The sequence below is a fragment of the Tribolium madens genome, unplaced genomic scaffold (genome assembly GCF_015345945.1).
Source record: "Tribolium madens isolate multiple individuals breed KSU strain unplaced genomic scaffold, Tmad_KSU_1.1 Scaffold_96;HRSCAF=242;Tcas5.2_LG5, whole genome shotgun sequence".
NCBI lineage: Eukaryota > Metazoa > Arthropoda > Insecta > Coleoptera > Tenebrionidae > Tribolium > Tribolium madens.
The window spans coordinates 12,679,736-12,695,173 of NW_025401068.1; the positions used below are offsets into that span (position 1 = coordinate 12,679,736).

A 15,438-nucleotide genomic window follows, 5' to 3' on the forward strand; every position below is an offset into this window, starting at 1 on the left:
TTTATGGTTTTATTTGAGTAAAATTTACATCAAGTAATTGTTAAAAGCAAATCGTTTCGTTTGCTTGCATGTACTTGTTTAGCGTGGCTTGATTAAACTGGATTAGCACCAGTTCGTATGTTATAATGGCTGCTGCCACCTTAAAAACACTGTCAATATTTTTACATGTTTACGTAGGAAGAAAACATACACTTAATACAAGACCTTTAGTGAGGCGAAAAAAATTATGGCCGGTCAATGCGGCTAAATCGATATGTGTTTGAGTTACTAATCGTCGAACCTGAAAATGTTTTTATACAGGGGGTGTCAGAACTCGTGCCCTAGAGAAAAATTCCAGGTAAGATAAGAAAGATACCAGGAATTATCTAGTGAAGGTATAAAATTTTGCCAATAAAAGCCACAAATAACATTAAACAGAGTTACAATTTAGAATATCATTGTGTTCGTCTCAGTGAAACAAATTAAATGCAATAAAAAAAAATTCAAAAAGTCCACACACCTTGAACTAAACAATTTTTTTTCTAATTTAAATGAATTTGAAATACTTGAACTTTAAAAAATCATTACTCAATAACTGCTAGGCCGATTTCCTTCAAATAAAGACCATTCTAAAGGGATGGACTTGCCCTGTAAAATGATATGCAATTTGAAATTGAATATTGGCGAAGTAAATCGAAGTAATCTAAGAAAAATCCTACGAGTAATTTTTTTTTCTTTATACCATCGTGTAGAGCATCTTTTTATTAGTTAGAATCCAAATTTTTAAAATAATATACCGAGTATTTTTTAAGATATGATTTTTTGAAGTTAAGGTTTGCTATTCAGGCATTGTGCCATATAGGAGAAATGCATGTTAATTTTACTTAAAATTGCATTTTTATAAAAGTATTTGTTTTAAAACTTTTCTTTTGCTTAAAAATGGTCAATCGGCCTAACAGTTATTAAGTAATTTTTTTTTAAACTTATAGTATTTCAAATTCATTTAAATTAGAAAAAAAATATTTAGTTCAAAGTGTGTGGACTTTTTGAATTTTTTTTATTGCATTTGATTTGTCTCACTGGGACGAACAAAATGATATACAGTATGTCCCCTGATTGAGTTTACAAGAGAAAAAAAAATTATCTTTGATTTTACAAAAAAAAAAGTTTTTGCAATTAAAATTTCTTGTTTTTGGACTTGGAATAATTTTTCTCTGCTTTTTAAGTCTTATCACATTGGCGGTTTTAATTATTTGACAACTATATGTCACTTAGACAAATAATTTATTAATTAAATAATGATAGTTTTTGTTAAAGAATACCTTAGAGCTGTTTCTTTGAGTTGCTGTTTATTAAAATTATGTTTTTTACAAGTCCAGAATCAAAAGAAAAATGAACTTTTCTTTAGAATTTTTAGTTAGAATAAAGAAGTTTTAATTACAGATTTGCTAGTTTCAAGTAAAGCAAAAACTTTTTTTTCTTTGCAATTTTGGCGTTAAATCAGAGATAATTTTTTTTCCTCTTGTAAACTCAATCGGGGACATACTGTATAAGTTGTCACGAAATGACTTTTTTTTGTCGCCCTGTGTAAGTAGAGAATGCAACATTTAAACTCTTAACTTCGAAATTTTTATAGGTAGAATTTTTTTAACATTTTTTCTGGTATCGAACTTCTCTGGAGCGCGAGTTCTGGCGCACCCTGTATTTATTTGATTTGGAAATACGCAACAAACCTCTTCATTGTAATGTTCAGTCGGAAGAGATGTAAGATAAGGTAATCCAGCTTGACTTTCTTCGTTAATAAATGCACCAAAAATTGAGACACAAACAATTCTCATTATAACAAAACCGAAAGAGTAGAAGAAGTAGAGGGTTTCACCAGCAGATTTCATTTGTCTAATAATGTGCAACTAAATTATTGTTTGATATTTTTTACACTTACCGCAAACTGTTGAATAATTGGATGAGAATAAATGTTAAATTACAAGAAAACGACAGTAGGACTAAATTGGATAAAATCTGATCTAAATAACGTATAATATTAGTCAGATGATCGTAATCTTCACGAATTTGACGCCAAAATTGCAATTCAGCTTTCTGTAAATTGTCACTATCAGATAAATAAAAAAATAAGCGAAAAAAATGATTTACTGGAACATCAGAAGGATATATTTTAATAAACTTCTTCGAGTTTGAATCCAGAGTTAGATGTGGAATAAGTTCTTTCGCTTTCTTTTTAATTTGTTGATTAATTTGTCGAAATCGTTCAGTCATTATTATACTTAATAGAATTATAAAAATGTCTCCAAAATTCCACACAAATGCCGCTGTCCAACTAACAAACTGAAATTATTTCAAAATTGGATAATAATGTCCAGTTTTTGAATACCGTCAAGCATAATCCAAAAACGGAATGGTAGGGCATGTAAGTAAAAACGTAGTGAAACTGTTTCTTGAAAAAATACTCAGCACCTGTTGAATTATTTTCACACTTGGACGAATACACGTAATTAAGCATTGACAAACTGTGTTCGAGCAAAGCAACAAAAATCATTGCTGAAGCTGAATAAGAAATCTTTTTATGTAAATCTGTCGTCGTTTTGTAATGCTTGAGTAAGTTGTTCTCGATTTTTGTCCACTCGTTTAAAAACAGAGGCCATTTGGACGCTAGTTGGCTGAACAACACCGACGTCATGAAAGAATGAAAGAAAAAAAGTGGAGTGACTGAAAAAGAATTGATTGACTTGTATTGTTTGCACTTACTTAGCTGGTTTAATAAAATTCCGATTTTAAAAGCTTTGTAAAAGGAAAACGTCGCACAAAAGAGGTATCCGAAGGAAATGAGACTTGTGTACAAAACTTTCCACGATTTGAATCTAAATTCGAGATTTTCCGGGTCATCATTTAAGTGGTTTAAAGGGAACACACCCACGATTTGGGCCAATAGTAGCACTTTTTTCAAACAATTGTGGGTGGTTGGTAATATTTCGAGTTTGGGTTTGGTGCTGCTTCTGATTTTTTCACAGAATTCAGCAAACACCATGTTTGCGACTGATTTATTAGATTTTGCAAGACGATCAGATATGGAGTATATTTTTATCACTGTTTTTACATGTCTATCAATGTGTGTTGTTTCTATCATAATTTGTTTTCAGAGTTAAGTGAATGAGTTTTGTTTAGTTTTAACAAGTACTTACAGCCCATTTTAACCGGATTTTGAATAATTAATTCGTTGTTTACACGGAAGAAATTTTCCAGAAACACGTGCCATAAATAGATAGAAATAATAGATTTATTAAGGAAAATCGGGGCGAAATTCAAATTTGTTTTCTTGTGTAATTAACGCGGAAGGGTTTATTATTCTAAGAAAATATGGTCAATCGATAATTGACTGTGAATAAACACGAATATGAAAGAGAAATAAATTGAACTTTAACTTTGGCGATATTTAGATGTTTGTATTTTGCTTAATCCAAGGCAGGAAAGCCGAGACTAATAACTAAAAATTTCATAATTCTATTAGTTTTCTTATAGTTGAGCTTCAAAATTTTGTAAATATTTTACCTGAGACAATTTCATAAAATACAAAATGAAATTATTTTTACTGTCTTTTGCATTTGCTATTTTTACCGCGTCTCCTCATGGACTTCAAGCGAGTGTTACACATTTAAGAACTGTTTAATACATAATTAAAAATTTGGTTGTTTTTATTTCTTTTTAGTGTTATAATTCTTATACCGACCTTTTTGACACACCCAAAATAATTGTTTTGTGTGTTTTCTTCAAAAGACTTTTTTAAATTAAATCATGATCAAATTAAAATAATAATTAATAGTAAGTACGGGGATTCAAATACATTTTGCAATATTTGTATTTGTTCTTAATATTGTTTTCTAAATAAACACGAATATGAAAGAGAAATAAATTGAACTTTACCTTTGGCGATATTTAGATGTATTTTGCTTAATCCAAGGCAGGAAAGCCGAGACTAATAACTAAAAATTTCATAATTCTATTAGTTTTCTTATAGTTTAGCTTCAAAATTTTGTAAATATTTTATTTGAGACAATTTCATAAAATACAAAATGAAATTATTTTTACTGTCCTAAAAAGCATTTGCTATTTTTACCGCGTCTCCTCATGGACTTCAAGCGAGTGTTACACACTTAAGAACTGTTTAATACATAATTAAAAATTTGGTTGTTTTTATTTCTTTTTAGTGTTATAATTCTTATACCGACCTTTTTGACACACCCAAAATAATTGTTTTGTGTGTTTTGTTCAAAAGACTTTTTTAAATTAAATCATGATCAAATTAAAATAATAATTAATAGTAAGTACGAGGATTCAAATACATTTTGCAATATTTGTATTTGTTCTTAATATTGTTTTCTAAATAAACACGAATATGAAAGAGAAATAAATTGAACATTATCTTTGGCGATATTTAGATGTTTGTATTTTGCTTAATCCAAGGCAGGAAAGCCGAGACTCTTGTGTACACATCAGGCACTCCTCTGGCACAAGGAGCCCCCCACGAGACCAATCCGATCAATTTCACTCTTTCTCCAATTTCTTCCACAAGGGGGCCCCCGGAATCCCCATGACAAGCCCCTTCACCGGTCTGTGTCAATGTGCAAATTTCAGATTGAACGATGGTTTCAGTAGACCAAACTGATTTACAATGTTCATATGTAACAGTTTTCAAATTGAGAAATTGTAAATCGTTGGGAACTGATCCGGGATAAGAAGTCCTTCCCCACCCAATCAAGGTGCAATTTCGCACAACATCATTCTCCTCGCTTTCCAAACTGACTATTTTTACCAAATCTGTTTCTTGAATGGGATTTGCTAGTTTAAGAAGGGCAATGTCGTTGATTACCACGCTCCGGTTGTAATCGGGATGGACGATGATTTCGGATAGTGAGGCACGAACCCCTTCTGTATTTAGCTGATTGGTTCCTGCTACCACACTTAGGGATGAAGGGCGAGCACTAAAAATCCAATTTAGTTATTGCAAAACTAATTTTTGGGATATACTTGTGAACACAATGAGCGGCAGTAACGACCCAATTGTTGGCAATCAATGAACCCCCACAAGTATGGGAATTTGACTCTGTTCTCAAAGAAATTATAAAAGGGAATTGACCAGGAGAAGCTGTTGAGCCACCGACAACGCGCCAATCAATTTTTGGATCAATTTTTACAACATTTGCTAGATATCAATTGTAAATTGTAAATTGTGTACTAGAAATATTTTACCTAAAGAGGATCCTACAGAAAGGACAACAAACAATATTACACTTTTCATGATTGATTTGTGTCTACTACTTTTAATAAATTTGAGACTTCTTTTATATTACAACGGATGAGGAAATTTAGCTATCATACGTGATAAAACTTTAGTAGGATAAATTGAAGGTTTAGGATGATTTATTGCCAATCATCAAAAACAATCCGGTCAGAATTAAAAAAAATACTACTACAAAAAGTTGAATATTACCTCTACTCTAAAAAATTAAGGAAACAATTTTTTTTTAACAGGCTGTTTCTCAGTGCAAAATGGTCGAATTATGTTTCTTGTTTTGAGATTTTCTGGCAAAAATTTCTTGGAGCTACGTTTTTTCTTGAAAATAGCGCAAAAAATAATTAATAAACTTGTTTCTTTTATTCCGTTGTAGAACTTTAATCAATCAGTGCGAGAAAACGGTTTCATCAATCGATTTAAAAATTTACAGTGCAATTTTTTCAACTTTAAAATTGATCGATATAACGTTTTTTACATTTATAGAGGTCTTAAAGACTTAAAAAAAAATGAATTTTTCGAGTTTTGAAGGTAAGCTGTAGTAAAATCGTAAAAATAGTCAATTTACCTTAAGTCGCTTGAAATATGATTTTTTTGACGTAAAATTACGCTCTGAACACGATTTAACAAGTTAAAATACTTTACGATGCGTTTTTGAGATATTGAGTAATAAATTTATGAATAAGACTAGAAACATCCGATTTTGACCAAAAATCAATTTTTTTTTATTCTTATGAAAAACTAGGTTTATATGTAAAATTAACCGTGAACACGCCTGTACAAACCGTTTAAATCTAGGTCTCAAAGTTTTTGAGATATTAATTTTTTATTAAAAAAACTAAAAATGGCTCTGTACCCGGAACTATAACCCGGAGCGCCTCCGGATTTAGTCCATTAAATAGATAATTTAATGTAGATTCTGATGTTTTTTAGCATTTTGCTGTAGGTTTTATAGATTCGTAGAAAAACGCATTTAAAGTTTCACAATTTTGACAATTTTCACTTTTTGAACGGCGATTACGGCCAAACTATTAGACTTAGAGCAAAAAACTCGACACCATCGTAATCAGCGTAATAAAATCTATCGACTGAATCCAAAGCCAAGTCGATATATCGCAAAAAAAATTTGAATTTTTAAACGTGTTCAAAAACACTAGTTTTTAAGTAAATAGCTGCAAAACTGTACATCAATGATATAACATTTTGACGGAAACCTATGTAAAATGTTCCGGGGAATCGATTGGCGTCAAGAAAATTTCAAAATTCGTAATAGTTTTGAAGTTATAAGCGGATTTATATTTTTGATATTTTTTACTTTTTCAGAAATTTTCTCGATAACTATTTATCGTAGAGCACTGATCGTTTTTATATATGATATAATATTAAATTTTCTTTCCAACGGTACCAAACATAAGAGGTTATCTCCAATAAGTCCGGAGTTATTGCCAATAGATCTCTCCGGGTGCCAAAAATCGACCAAAATCTCGCCAAAAATCAAAAAAATTTTCAACGTTAAAATTGATCCATTATACGTTTTTTACATTCCAAGAGGTTTTAAAGACTTAAATAAGTGCATAAAATGCCATTGGGTCAACTTTAAAATATTTCGAATTTTTTGAATGATGAGCGGTAGTAAAATCGTAAAAATAGTCAATTTACCTTAAGTTGTAAAAACGCTTGAAGTACGATTTTCTAGACGTAAACACACGCTGAACACAATGCAACAAATAAATAAAATACTCTACGATGTATTGGTTTTGATATATTGAGTAATAAAGGTAAGAATAAGCCTAGATTTTGCCCAAAAAAACAAAAATTTTTGATTCCTATAAAAAACTAGTGCTGTATGTAAAATTTACTGGAAAAGTCTTATAGTTTAATTTTGTCTAAAGATATTAAAACTAGAAACAATGATTTGTAATTACCTCTAGAACATATCATTGGCGACTTATCTTATTGTTTCTTAATTATAAACGAAGAATTTTTTATTGAAATAGTAAAAACAAATTGTTTACCAATTGTAATATTTACGATTTTTTATCACCCAGACTAAAAAAAACAATCAATTTCAAAAGATTGATCAATAAATAATAATATTTTTCACATTTTTGAGTATAAAAGGTAGGAGCAAACTTGCACTTTACAGTTCATTCAAGATTCAAAGCAATGAAAGCAATAGTAATGTTATTAACCCTCTTGGGAGTTTCAACAGGTGATATAAAAAATTGATTTAAAAGGTGTACTATTTTTTTATAGCTCATTTTGAGGACTTTGAAATAACCAATAACTGGCGTGTTGTTGGTGGTTCAACTGCAAAACTCGGTCAATTCCCTTTTATCATTTCTTTACGAATCGGGGCGAATTCTCACACTTGCGGTGGTTCTCTCATTGCTAAAAATTGGGTGATTACTGCAGCTCATTGCGTTGCTGGGTATTATTTCACAAGTTTTTTGTTAAAAGGGACTTTTTATTTTTTTTTGAAGTGGTCAACCAGCAGCCTACACTGTGGTCGCAGGATCAAACCAATTAGATTCACCAAATGCAACAAGAATCGCTGTGGAAAAAATTATTGTGCATCCGGATTGGAATCCTAGTTTGATCACCAACGACGTTGCTTTGCTTAAATTGGCAACACCTATAGAAGAGAGTGCTTTTATTCAAATTATAGGTTTAGAAAGCGGAAATGTTGATGCTGTGCGAAATTGTACTTTGATAGGATGGGGAAGAACTTCCTATCCTGGAAATATTCCAAACGATTTGCAGTTTTTGGATTTGGTTTCGTTGCCTTTCACCGAATGTAAAGACAGATGGGCGAATCTAAAACCGGTTTATCCCACCGAAATTTGCACTTTTACTAAAAGTGGAGAAGGAGCTTGTCATGGGGATTCTGGAGGTCCACTTATTGATGAAACTAAGAAAACGCCGGTACTTATTGCTTTAGTATCGTGGGGTTCCCCCTGTGCTAGGGGAATGCCAGATGTTTATACGAGAGTTTCTTCTTTCTATCAATGGATTATAAAAACAATAACATATTAAATAATTATGTATTTCAGTTATTATTTTTGTCACTTTTATTATATGAATAAATACAAAACATTGTAAACGACGTATTTTTATTTTTGTTTTTTTTACCGTTGGATTATAATTAGTGTAGATAAATGTTATAAATACAATAACAATAAATCATTATACAATGATTTTTACATTCTCTCCCAGACAGGTTTAAATTATTATCAGATTATTACAAATTAAAATTTTATCTTTTAAGTACCTATATATTTCTCATTTTCAATAGAAGTTTCAAAACAGTTTACAAATAATTAGTTTAATCGCAAATATAAAAGTTTTACCTTTCAGCCATGGAGTAACAATTTTTGTGCCTAAGCGTTTTTACTTTTACTATGACATTATTGACATTTACCATTGTTGTTTCATCGTTGCTTCAGCAATTTTTGGAGAGGTTACCTTGTAAATCATTAGCATTCGATATCTTGCACTACTAACTGCACTAGTTAAATTAATAAACATTTTTGAAAATCTCAACCCAAATTTCCATAATGACGCGTGATGTTATGATTTCATTAGTTGCAAAGCGTCTTGATTATTTTGTTCATTTACTTGCTAATTACAGTTACTCTCGATCTGAATACGTTGGCAAATAAAATGGGTTCTGTTATTCGGAATAAAAGTGAGTTTATGTGGCTCAGCTGAACTATTTGCCTCACTACGTTCGGCAAAAGAAACATTCAGGCTAGCCATATAAACTAATAATAAGTATCACTTTTACTCATAATAACATAATACAGGGTGCGCCAGAACTCGCGCCCCAGAGACAAAGTACGGTAAGATACCAGGAACATGAAAAAATTTTTTTAAAAATTCTATCTGTCAAAAAATTTTGACATTTATTTTTTGACATTTGACTTTTTTTTATATCTATTTAATGATACTGATGATCTTGTATATGTTTTTTTACAATTATTTAGTAAAGGGACAAAAATTTTGCCAGTAAAAGCCACAAATAACATTGAACAGAGTTACAATTTAGAATAAAGCTTCCCTGGGTCTTGTTATAATAGCCTGCAGCAAAAAAACTTGAAAAATTATTTTTCCAACAGAAATAAATAGAGTCAAAGTGCAAACTTTAAACCCTCATAACTTCTAATTTTTTATAGATAAAATTTTTTTAACATTTTTTCCATGTTCCTGGTATCTTACCTTATATGGCATTTTTCTCTGGGGCGCGAGTTCTGGCGCATCCTGTATACTATTTTACACTTATTCGAATTTTTATATGTTTAATTGTTGTTATATTAAATAATAAAAATAATGATCAGTTCATTACACTTACAATCTTGAAATAAATGTTTAATTTTCTATGCACAGATCGAGTAAATTTAAAAAATTATTTATTCTTTGAGGTTTATCATATTATTTTTTAAGCTAAGAATAGTGTTTTCGACACGAATTCACTTTGAGTATGCATAATTTAGTATTGATTGTTATCAAAGCTAATGTTTAACAATCAATGGAATGTTTCTCATCGTTTCATTTCAATAAACACAATTAATTATTCAAAAGTTTTTAATAAAAAAAATACACAATAGAACATCAATTTAAAATAAAATAAAATACAAAATAAGTTAATCACAAGAAGTGTTATAAAAAATTCGATCAAAATTGTATCACATTTGTAATTTTATTAATTAGTATCTACTTACACCTAAAAATTGTTTTATTTTCCTTACAATATTTGCATTCAACGTTAAATATTTCCTTGCGCCATCTACACATGCATTTATTAATTTCTGGGATTTGTGTGGTATAGAATCCTCTTCCGCAACATAAAGTGGCGCAGTTTTCTGTATTATTACAATGCCTCTCGACTGTTGAAGGACAAAAGTTTGGACTGTTTTCCAAAAAGACAAGTTTTTGCCCCGTTTTCCCGCTTTTGTAGGGTCGTATATAATTCTCGTGTTCCACATAGATGGCGCTGTGATACAAACCTTTCAATTGTTTCGATACGTAATCAAAGGCTTGAATTTTTCTAAAGCAAACTTTGAGGCCGCAAGAACCTGAAATTTTTCAAATTCGTGTAAATTTAGCATTACTTTGAGTTTTTCAGACCTGAAAGTCCGTGACATTTGCACTTAACTTGCACATTGTTTATTACGACTCTGATTCCGACTTCTGAATTATATTTGACGATGGGATTTTGATGTCGGAGATCTTTTTTTCTCAACTGTAAAAATCTCGTACTGAATTTTTTGGCGAATTTGATGTTATCGCTGCAACCGCCCCATTGCCATTCAGTGGAATTTAAGGATTTGCCATGTTGGCCACACTGACACCCTGCCAGAGTGCCATCAGAGCAGGCCCTGGCTATGGAAAATGTTAGGGCCGCCGCCGCCATGGCATGCATGAAAGCAGTTTCTCTGTAGATTTTTTTGAAGAAAAATTCGCGATTGGAGCAGTTCCACTGATCGAATCTGCAACAACTAATGTAGTTTCAGTCTGTCAATGTTTCAAGTGTTTCACTCACCGGAATTGATTCTGACACGAAATTATTGATAAGTTTCTTGCGTTTAAAAGAACGTCCGGGAGACCTCTTTGGCGCCAACATATTTTACTTTGATATTTTAGACGACTTAGCCAAAAACACGGATTTTTATTAAATGGAGTGTTGTTGTTGGAACCTGAAAAAACTAGTGCGGCGAAAGGTTTCTTCCGTTGAGCTCTTAGTGCCGTTGATACTCTGAAAGGTTATTATTTGTAGATTTTTTTCTGTTGTTTCAAATGTTCTAATAAGGAATTTCAACATCCGCTCAAGTGATAAAAGCGGAAATGATAGTTTAATGGGTGTGATATTTGCTTTAAACCAACTTTTAGACATTTTTCAAGCAATATTAGTGTTTTTTTCTATTTCGCGTCCGATATTACGATTTTGTAACACTGTTTTATCCAAAAACTAAAACTATTTTTGTGGATCAATGTTTTTCACTAAAACAAATGAGAAATTTGGAAATTTTATCAGTTTTAAGTGTCAAATATAACAATAAATACAATTTAACAAGTGCTCAATAGAAAAAGTAATAAAAAAACCTGTTACAACCTGTAAACTAGGACTTGTATTTCAATGAGGATGTTTGAAGGTAACATTCAGGGTTTCCCAGCGAGTTGAAAAAGTCCAATAGTAACCTTTAAATAATAAAATTTAAAAATATTATATAGGACATTGATAGATACTAATCCAGTCCATCGCCTAAAATTATTTTCAACTATACAGCGAGTCTCAAAAATAAGTTACAATACAAACTTGTGTTTTTTTAAATGAAACACCATATGTTTCTTAGCGTTTTTGGATTTAGATTTTTATGTCAATGTTTTTAAGCTAAACTCTTATTGCTCGATTTTGCTTAGTTTTAAAAATAAGACGTTTTTTTGACGAAAATATGCACTTTTAAAAATTTATTACACAAAAACTAAGACATCTAGAAATATTTTTTACTACCGCAAAGAAGAAAGTACAAGCTATAAGGTTGTAACATTTTTTTAGTGTGTTGACTTTGCAAAGATAAAAAATAAAGGCGTTTGTTAAAAGTTCAATAACTTAAAAAATTTTAATGAAACACCCTATTTATTGTTTTTGCATTTAAGAGATTATTAAATTGTCTTTCTAAAATTATTTACTTTTAGGTGTTTACAATAAATAACTAAAAGATATTTAACGTTAAATATTAAAAAAAAATAATTACTATTGTTTCAGTAGCTAATAAGTGCACAGTTGCACAAGAGATGGAAAAAATATCACTTCATCACATTTGTGTTAAACTAAATTCATTATTCTTTATTTTTACAATATTTTTTTTTTTATTTTTCAATTGTAGACATTGAAAGTTATTTTTTTTAGATAGACAATTTACCAATCTATTAGATGCAAAAATAAAAAATAGGGTGATCCATTTATATGTTTTAAGTTATTTAACTTTTAACAAACTTCTTAATTTATTAATCTTTACAAATGCAAAACATTAAAAAAATTGCTTCAGCTTTAAATTCTGTATTTTCTTCTTTGCAGAAGTAAGAAAAAATTTGTTCTAGCTGTCTTAGTTTTTGTGTAATAAAATTTTAAAAAGTGCTTTTCTTCATCAAAAAAAACGTCTTATTTTTTAAAACCAAGCAAAATCGACTAATAAAAGGTTAAGGTAAAAACATTGTTTTAAAAGGCTTCATTCAAAAATACAGTGTTTCATTTAAAAAAACACAAATTTGTGTTGTAACTTATTTTTGGAACATGCTGTATAGTTGAAAATAATTTTAGGTGATGCACTAGATTAGTATCTATCAATGTCCTATATATATATTTATTAAATTTTACCATTTAAAGGTTTATAATAAAATTTTCGACTCGCTGGGACACCCTGTATACAGAGTGAACATAAAGTATGGAACAAGTGTTTTTTTTAATCTTTTTTCTCTAAAAAATAATAATTAATATAAAAAAATGTGATCGTATTTTGAAAAAGAAATTTTATTTTGTTTTTGAGTTATGCGTTTTGCAAAATTGCAGTTTTTTTTTAAATTAAATATAAAGTAAATAGTTGTAATCCTTAGATCATAACCTTTATGAGAAAAATGATTTAACAGTGGGTTGCTATTTAAAAAAATTGAAAATTTTGTAGAACCCAAAAACAAAAAAAAATTGGAAAAATTTTATTCTTGAAAAAACATTAATTTTTTATTATACTTTATCAGTTTTTTTTTTAACTAAATAGAGTAAGCAAAAACGTTTGGTTCCATACTTTTTATTCACCTGGTATACATTTAAATACACAATTTTTAGACATACCTATTTGGAGTTTCACTGGTACTAAAAATATTTATTACAAGTAGGAGAAAAATACAAGATAACATATTTATGCGTTTTAATTTTCATCGCCACTAATTTGCGTCTGCTTCGGGAACAATTGAAAGTAAAACTAATGAGCTAACATGTTTAACATGTTTAAACGTTTACTTGACTCTCCCAAAACTAAACTTCTTTGAAGAAATTACCATAGAGAGATTTTCTAAGGAAGAACACGTAACTTAAAAATTATCTTAAAAAAAAAGATTAGAAAAATAAATAAAAGTGGCAAAAATGTAAAATTTTTAAAATATTTAATATGTGAGAAGTTAGTTTTTATATGATTTGCACTTATTTTTGTGTTGGAGCTAAAATTTGGTTCACTATTAAGGTTGACGTTACCTGTCAATACCCTTCATTTTTATTGACTTAAGAAATCTTAGAAATCTAAGAGCAAACGCTGTCAAAGAAAACAGAGAAACAAAAGCGCGGTCAACTAGACCATTGTCAATAGTCCAATACAAATATGTGTTTTACGGATAGTTGTGTTTTATTGTATTGACTAAATGTCACTTTAACCTGTAAAATAAGCAAATATTCTCGAGTGACAGCACGAAAACCAAACTGTACCTTTCATGCTTAAAGTTTATGACAAATTATCGTAAGCTTTAACAAATATAATGGCAGGATATCTCTTTAAACTACCCTTCTAATGTGCATTAAATACTTCTTCGAAAACTCTTTAAAACAAGTCAACTAGAAAGCAATACAATAAACTCATTATTTTCGAAAAAAAGGTGTCATCTAGAGATGACGTAAGCGGCTTAGCCACTAAAGTCTTGGGGTGGTCCTCGTTTAGTACTAATCGCAGCTTATCTTTTCTTCTATTAAAAAAAATGCTTTGTGTGTTGTTATCAGTTTAGTTTAATTATCTACTTCGGGTTGCTTAATGAAGGGTGGATTAGATAAGTCTTGATCTAATTGGGCCAAGCAAGGGCGGATCCAGGAGAGGGGCCCAGGGGGCCAGGGCCCCCCTCAAACTTGCCAGCAAAAGCTTCAATTTTTTATATTTAAATTTTAATATAAAAACTTTAACTTTTTAAATAAAAACATTAGATTTTTTTTTAAATCACACTTATTAATACAAATCATACATATACCGAGAGATCAAAATAATTTGTAATCGAGTCATTTTTGCATCAGAAAACGTACAGTTGCGGAATTAAAATTTCGGGCTGTCATTTTCATAATGTAAACTCTAAAACAACCTTTATATTAATAACCTTATTTTTTACTCTTGTCATGATGACAGTAAAAGGTAGTATACAGTGAACTTTTTAAAGTGACAGAAAAATAGGTACTGCCCGAATTTTTAATTCCACAACTGCACGTATGTCTGTTTTTGAACTAACTGCAGGTGAAACGTCAAATAAAATGACAAGTCGAAAATGGCAAAATGAGCTGGAATTAGTCGCCGTTGTATAATAATAAGACCGTTTTTTTTTTAAGGTAAATCATAAATTTAGTTATCTTTTTGATCATGGGATTTTACCTTTTCACTTGTCATTTTATTTGACGTTTCACAGACATACGCACAGAACATACGTTTTCGGATACAAAGACAAATTATCTTGATCTCTCGATACTTACTTAGTTTTTATTAATTTAAAAAGAAATTATCAATTATTTCTTTGGGCCACATCTTAGGTATCTAATTATTAATTTATTTATGATTATTTATTATTTATTATTAATTAAATTTATATCTGTTTGAATAATGAACTTTACCAACTCGCTAGAACACCTTATACACAATTTTGAACTTGTTTTAACATTCTACACTTTTTGGTTTTTGGGTAATGACGGCAGCGACATCCTTTGTTTAATGGAAACCCCTAATTTTTTTAGTGAATTCGATAGATTTTTTAAATGTCGAAATGGCAACACCAAAATATTATGTATTACATAAAGTTTTTCAAAAAAAAAATGTCCAAAAAGTGAAATAATATCAATAAAAAACAAAGGTAGAATTTAAAATCAAGTTAATAGTTATTTATTGTAAGAGTGTGTTAGCTAGCGTTTTATTCACGCAAGAATGTTTAATTTTCTTAAGTGGATAAAACGCGTCTAACACACAACTGCAATATAACGTTGTATCCACAATCACAGGCCCAAATTATTCCAAACTTAATTAAAAATTAAACTGACATTTAAACGTCACGCTAAATGTGCTTTCGGTTAAACGTAGTAAGCTGTTACGCTGTGCTGTTACTTTATTCCACTAGTGGATAAAGTGGTACTTGATACG

General features: G+C 30.0%; 4 protein-coding genes across 4 annotated transcripts; 1 reads left to right on the top strand and 3 right to left on the bottom strand.

Annotated features, from left to right (window-relative positions):
- Positions 1 to 40: 40 nt before the first annotated feature.
- On the bottom strand, positions 41 to 3,022 carry LOC123013890 (gustatory receptor for sugar taste 64e-like). Its single transcript, XM_044412743.1, has 7 exons — positions 2,743 to 3,022; positions 2,369 to 2,703; positions 2,137 to 2,322; positions 1,922 to 2,076; positions 1,713 to 1,875; positions 191 to 280; positions 41 to 139 (listed from the first exon to the last, which is right to left on the bottom strand). The coding sequence occupies exons 1-7, from the start codon at positions 3,020 to 3,022 to the stop codon at positions 41 to 43; spliced, it is 1,308 nt and encodes a 435-aa protein (XP_044268678.1).
- A 546-nt stretch (positions 3,023 to 3,568) lies between these two features.
- LOC123013987 (chymotrypsin-1-like) lies at positions 3,569 to 8,320 on the top strand. Its single transcript, XM_044412869.1, has 4 exons — positions 3,569 to 3,635; positions 7,431 to 7,496; positions 7,541 to 7,715; positions 7,768 to 8,320. The coding sequence occupies exons 1-4, from the start codon at positions 3,569 to 3,571 to the stop codon at positions 8,318 to 8,320; spliced, it is 861 nt and encodes a 286-aa protein (XP_044268804.1).
- Positions 4,332 to 5,310, bottom strand: LOC123013891 (chymotrypsin-1-like). Its single transcript, XM_044412744.1, has 3 exons — positions 5,242 to 5,310; positions 5,020 to 5,194; positions 4,332 to 4,973 (listed from the first exon to the last, which is right to left on the bottom strand). The coding sequence occupies exons 1-3, from the start codon at positions 5,288 to 5,290 to the stop codon at positions 4,427 to 4,429; spliced, it is 771 nt and encodes a 256-aa protein (XP_044268679.1). The 5' UTR covers positions 5,291 to 5,310; the 3' UTR covers positions 4,332 to 4,426.
- Positions 8,321 to 9,997: 1,677 nt separating the features above from the next.
- On the bottom strand, positions 9,998 to 13,288 carry LOC123013262 (protein Wnt-4). The gene is made up of 4 exons (XM_044411689.1): positions 13,134 to 13,288; positions 10,827 to 11,039; positions 10,412 to 10,773; positions 9,998 to 10,359 (listed from the first exon to the last, which is right to left on the bottom strand). The coding sequence occupies exons 1-4, from the start codon at positions 13,196 to 13,198 to the stop codon at positions 9,998 to 10,000; spliced, it is 1,002 nt and encodes a 333-aa protein (XP_044267624.1). The 5' UTR covers positions 13,199 to 13,288.
- Positions 13,289 to 15,438: the final 2,150 nt, after the last annotated feature.

Bases quoted from the DNA above. Each gene is read 5' to 3' on its own strand.
- LOC123013262 (XM_044411689.1), bottom strand. From the start codon at position 13,198: ATGTTATCTTGTATTTTTCTCCTACTTGTAATAAATATTTTTAGTACC. The intron at 10,774-10,826 runs GTGAGTGAAACA...TAGTTGTTGCAG, and splicing joins TCGTGTCAGAATCAATTCCG to ATTCGATCAGTGGAACTGCT. The intron at 10,360-10,411 runs GTCTGAAAAACT...GAAAAATTTCAG, and splicing joins CAAATGTCACGGACTTTCAG to GTTCTTGCGGCCTCAAAGTT.
- LOC123013890 (XM_044412743.1), bottom strand. From the start codon at position 3,022: ATGGTGTTTGCTGAATTCTGTGAAAAAATCAGAAGCAGCACCAAACCC. The intron at 2,704-2,742 runs GTAAGTGCAAAC...ATTCTTTTTCAG, and splicing joins AATTTTATTAAACCAGCTAA to TCACTCCACTTTTTTTCTTT. The intron at 140-190 runs GTATGTTTTCTT...AGTGTTTTTAAG, and splicing joins CTAAAGGTCTTGTATTAAGT to GTGGCAGCAGCCATTATAAC.
- LOC123013891 (XM_044412744.1), bottom strand. From the start codon at position 5,290: ATGAAAAGTGTAATATTGTTTGTTGTCCTTTCTGTAGGATCCTCTTTA. The intron at 5,195-5,241 runs GTAAAATATTTC...ATTGATATCTAG, and splicing joins TTCTGTAGGATCCTCTTTAG to CAAATGTTGTAAAAATTGAT. The intron at 4,974-5,019 runs GTATATCCCAAA...TTGGATTTTTAG, and splicing joins GCCGCTCATTGTGTTCACAA to TGCTCGCCCTTCATCCCTAA.
- LOC123013987 (XM_044412869.1), top strand. From the start codon at position 3,569: ATGAAATTATTTTTACTGTCTTTTGCATTTGCTATTTTTACCGCGTCT. The intron at 7,497-7,540 runs GTGATATAAAAA...ATTTTTTTATAG, and splicing joins CCTCTTGGGAGTTTCAACAG to CTCATTTTGAGGACTTTGAA. The intron at 7,716-7,767 runs GTATTATTTCAC...TTTTTTTTGAAG, and splicing joins GCAGCTCATTGCGTTGCTGG to TGGTCAACCAGCAGCCTACA.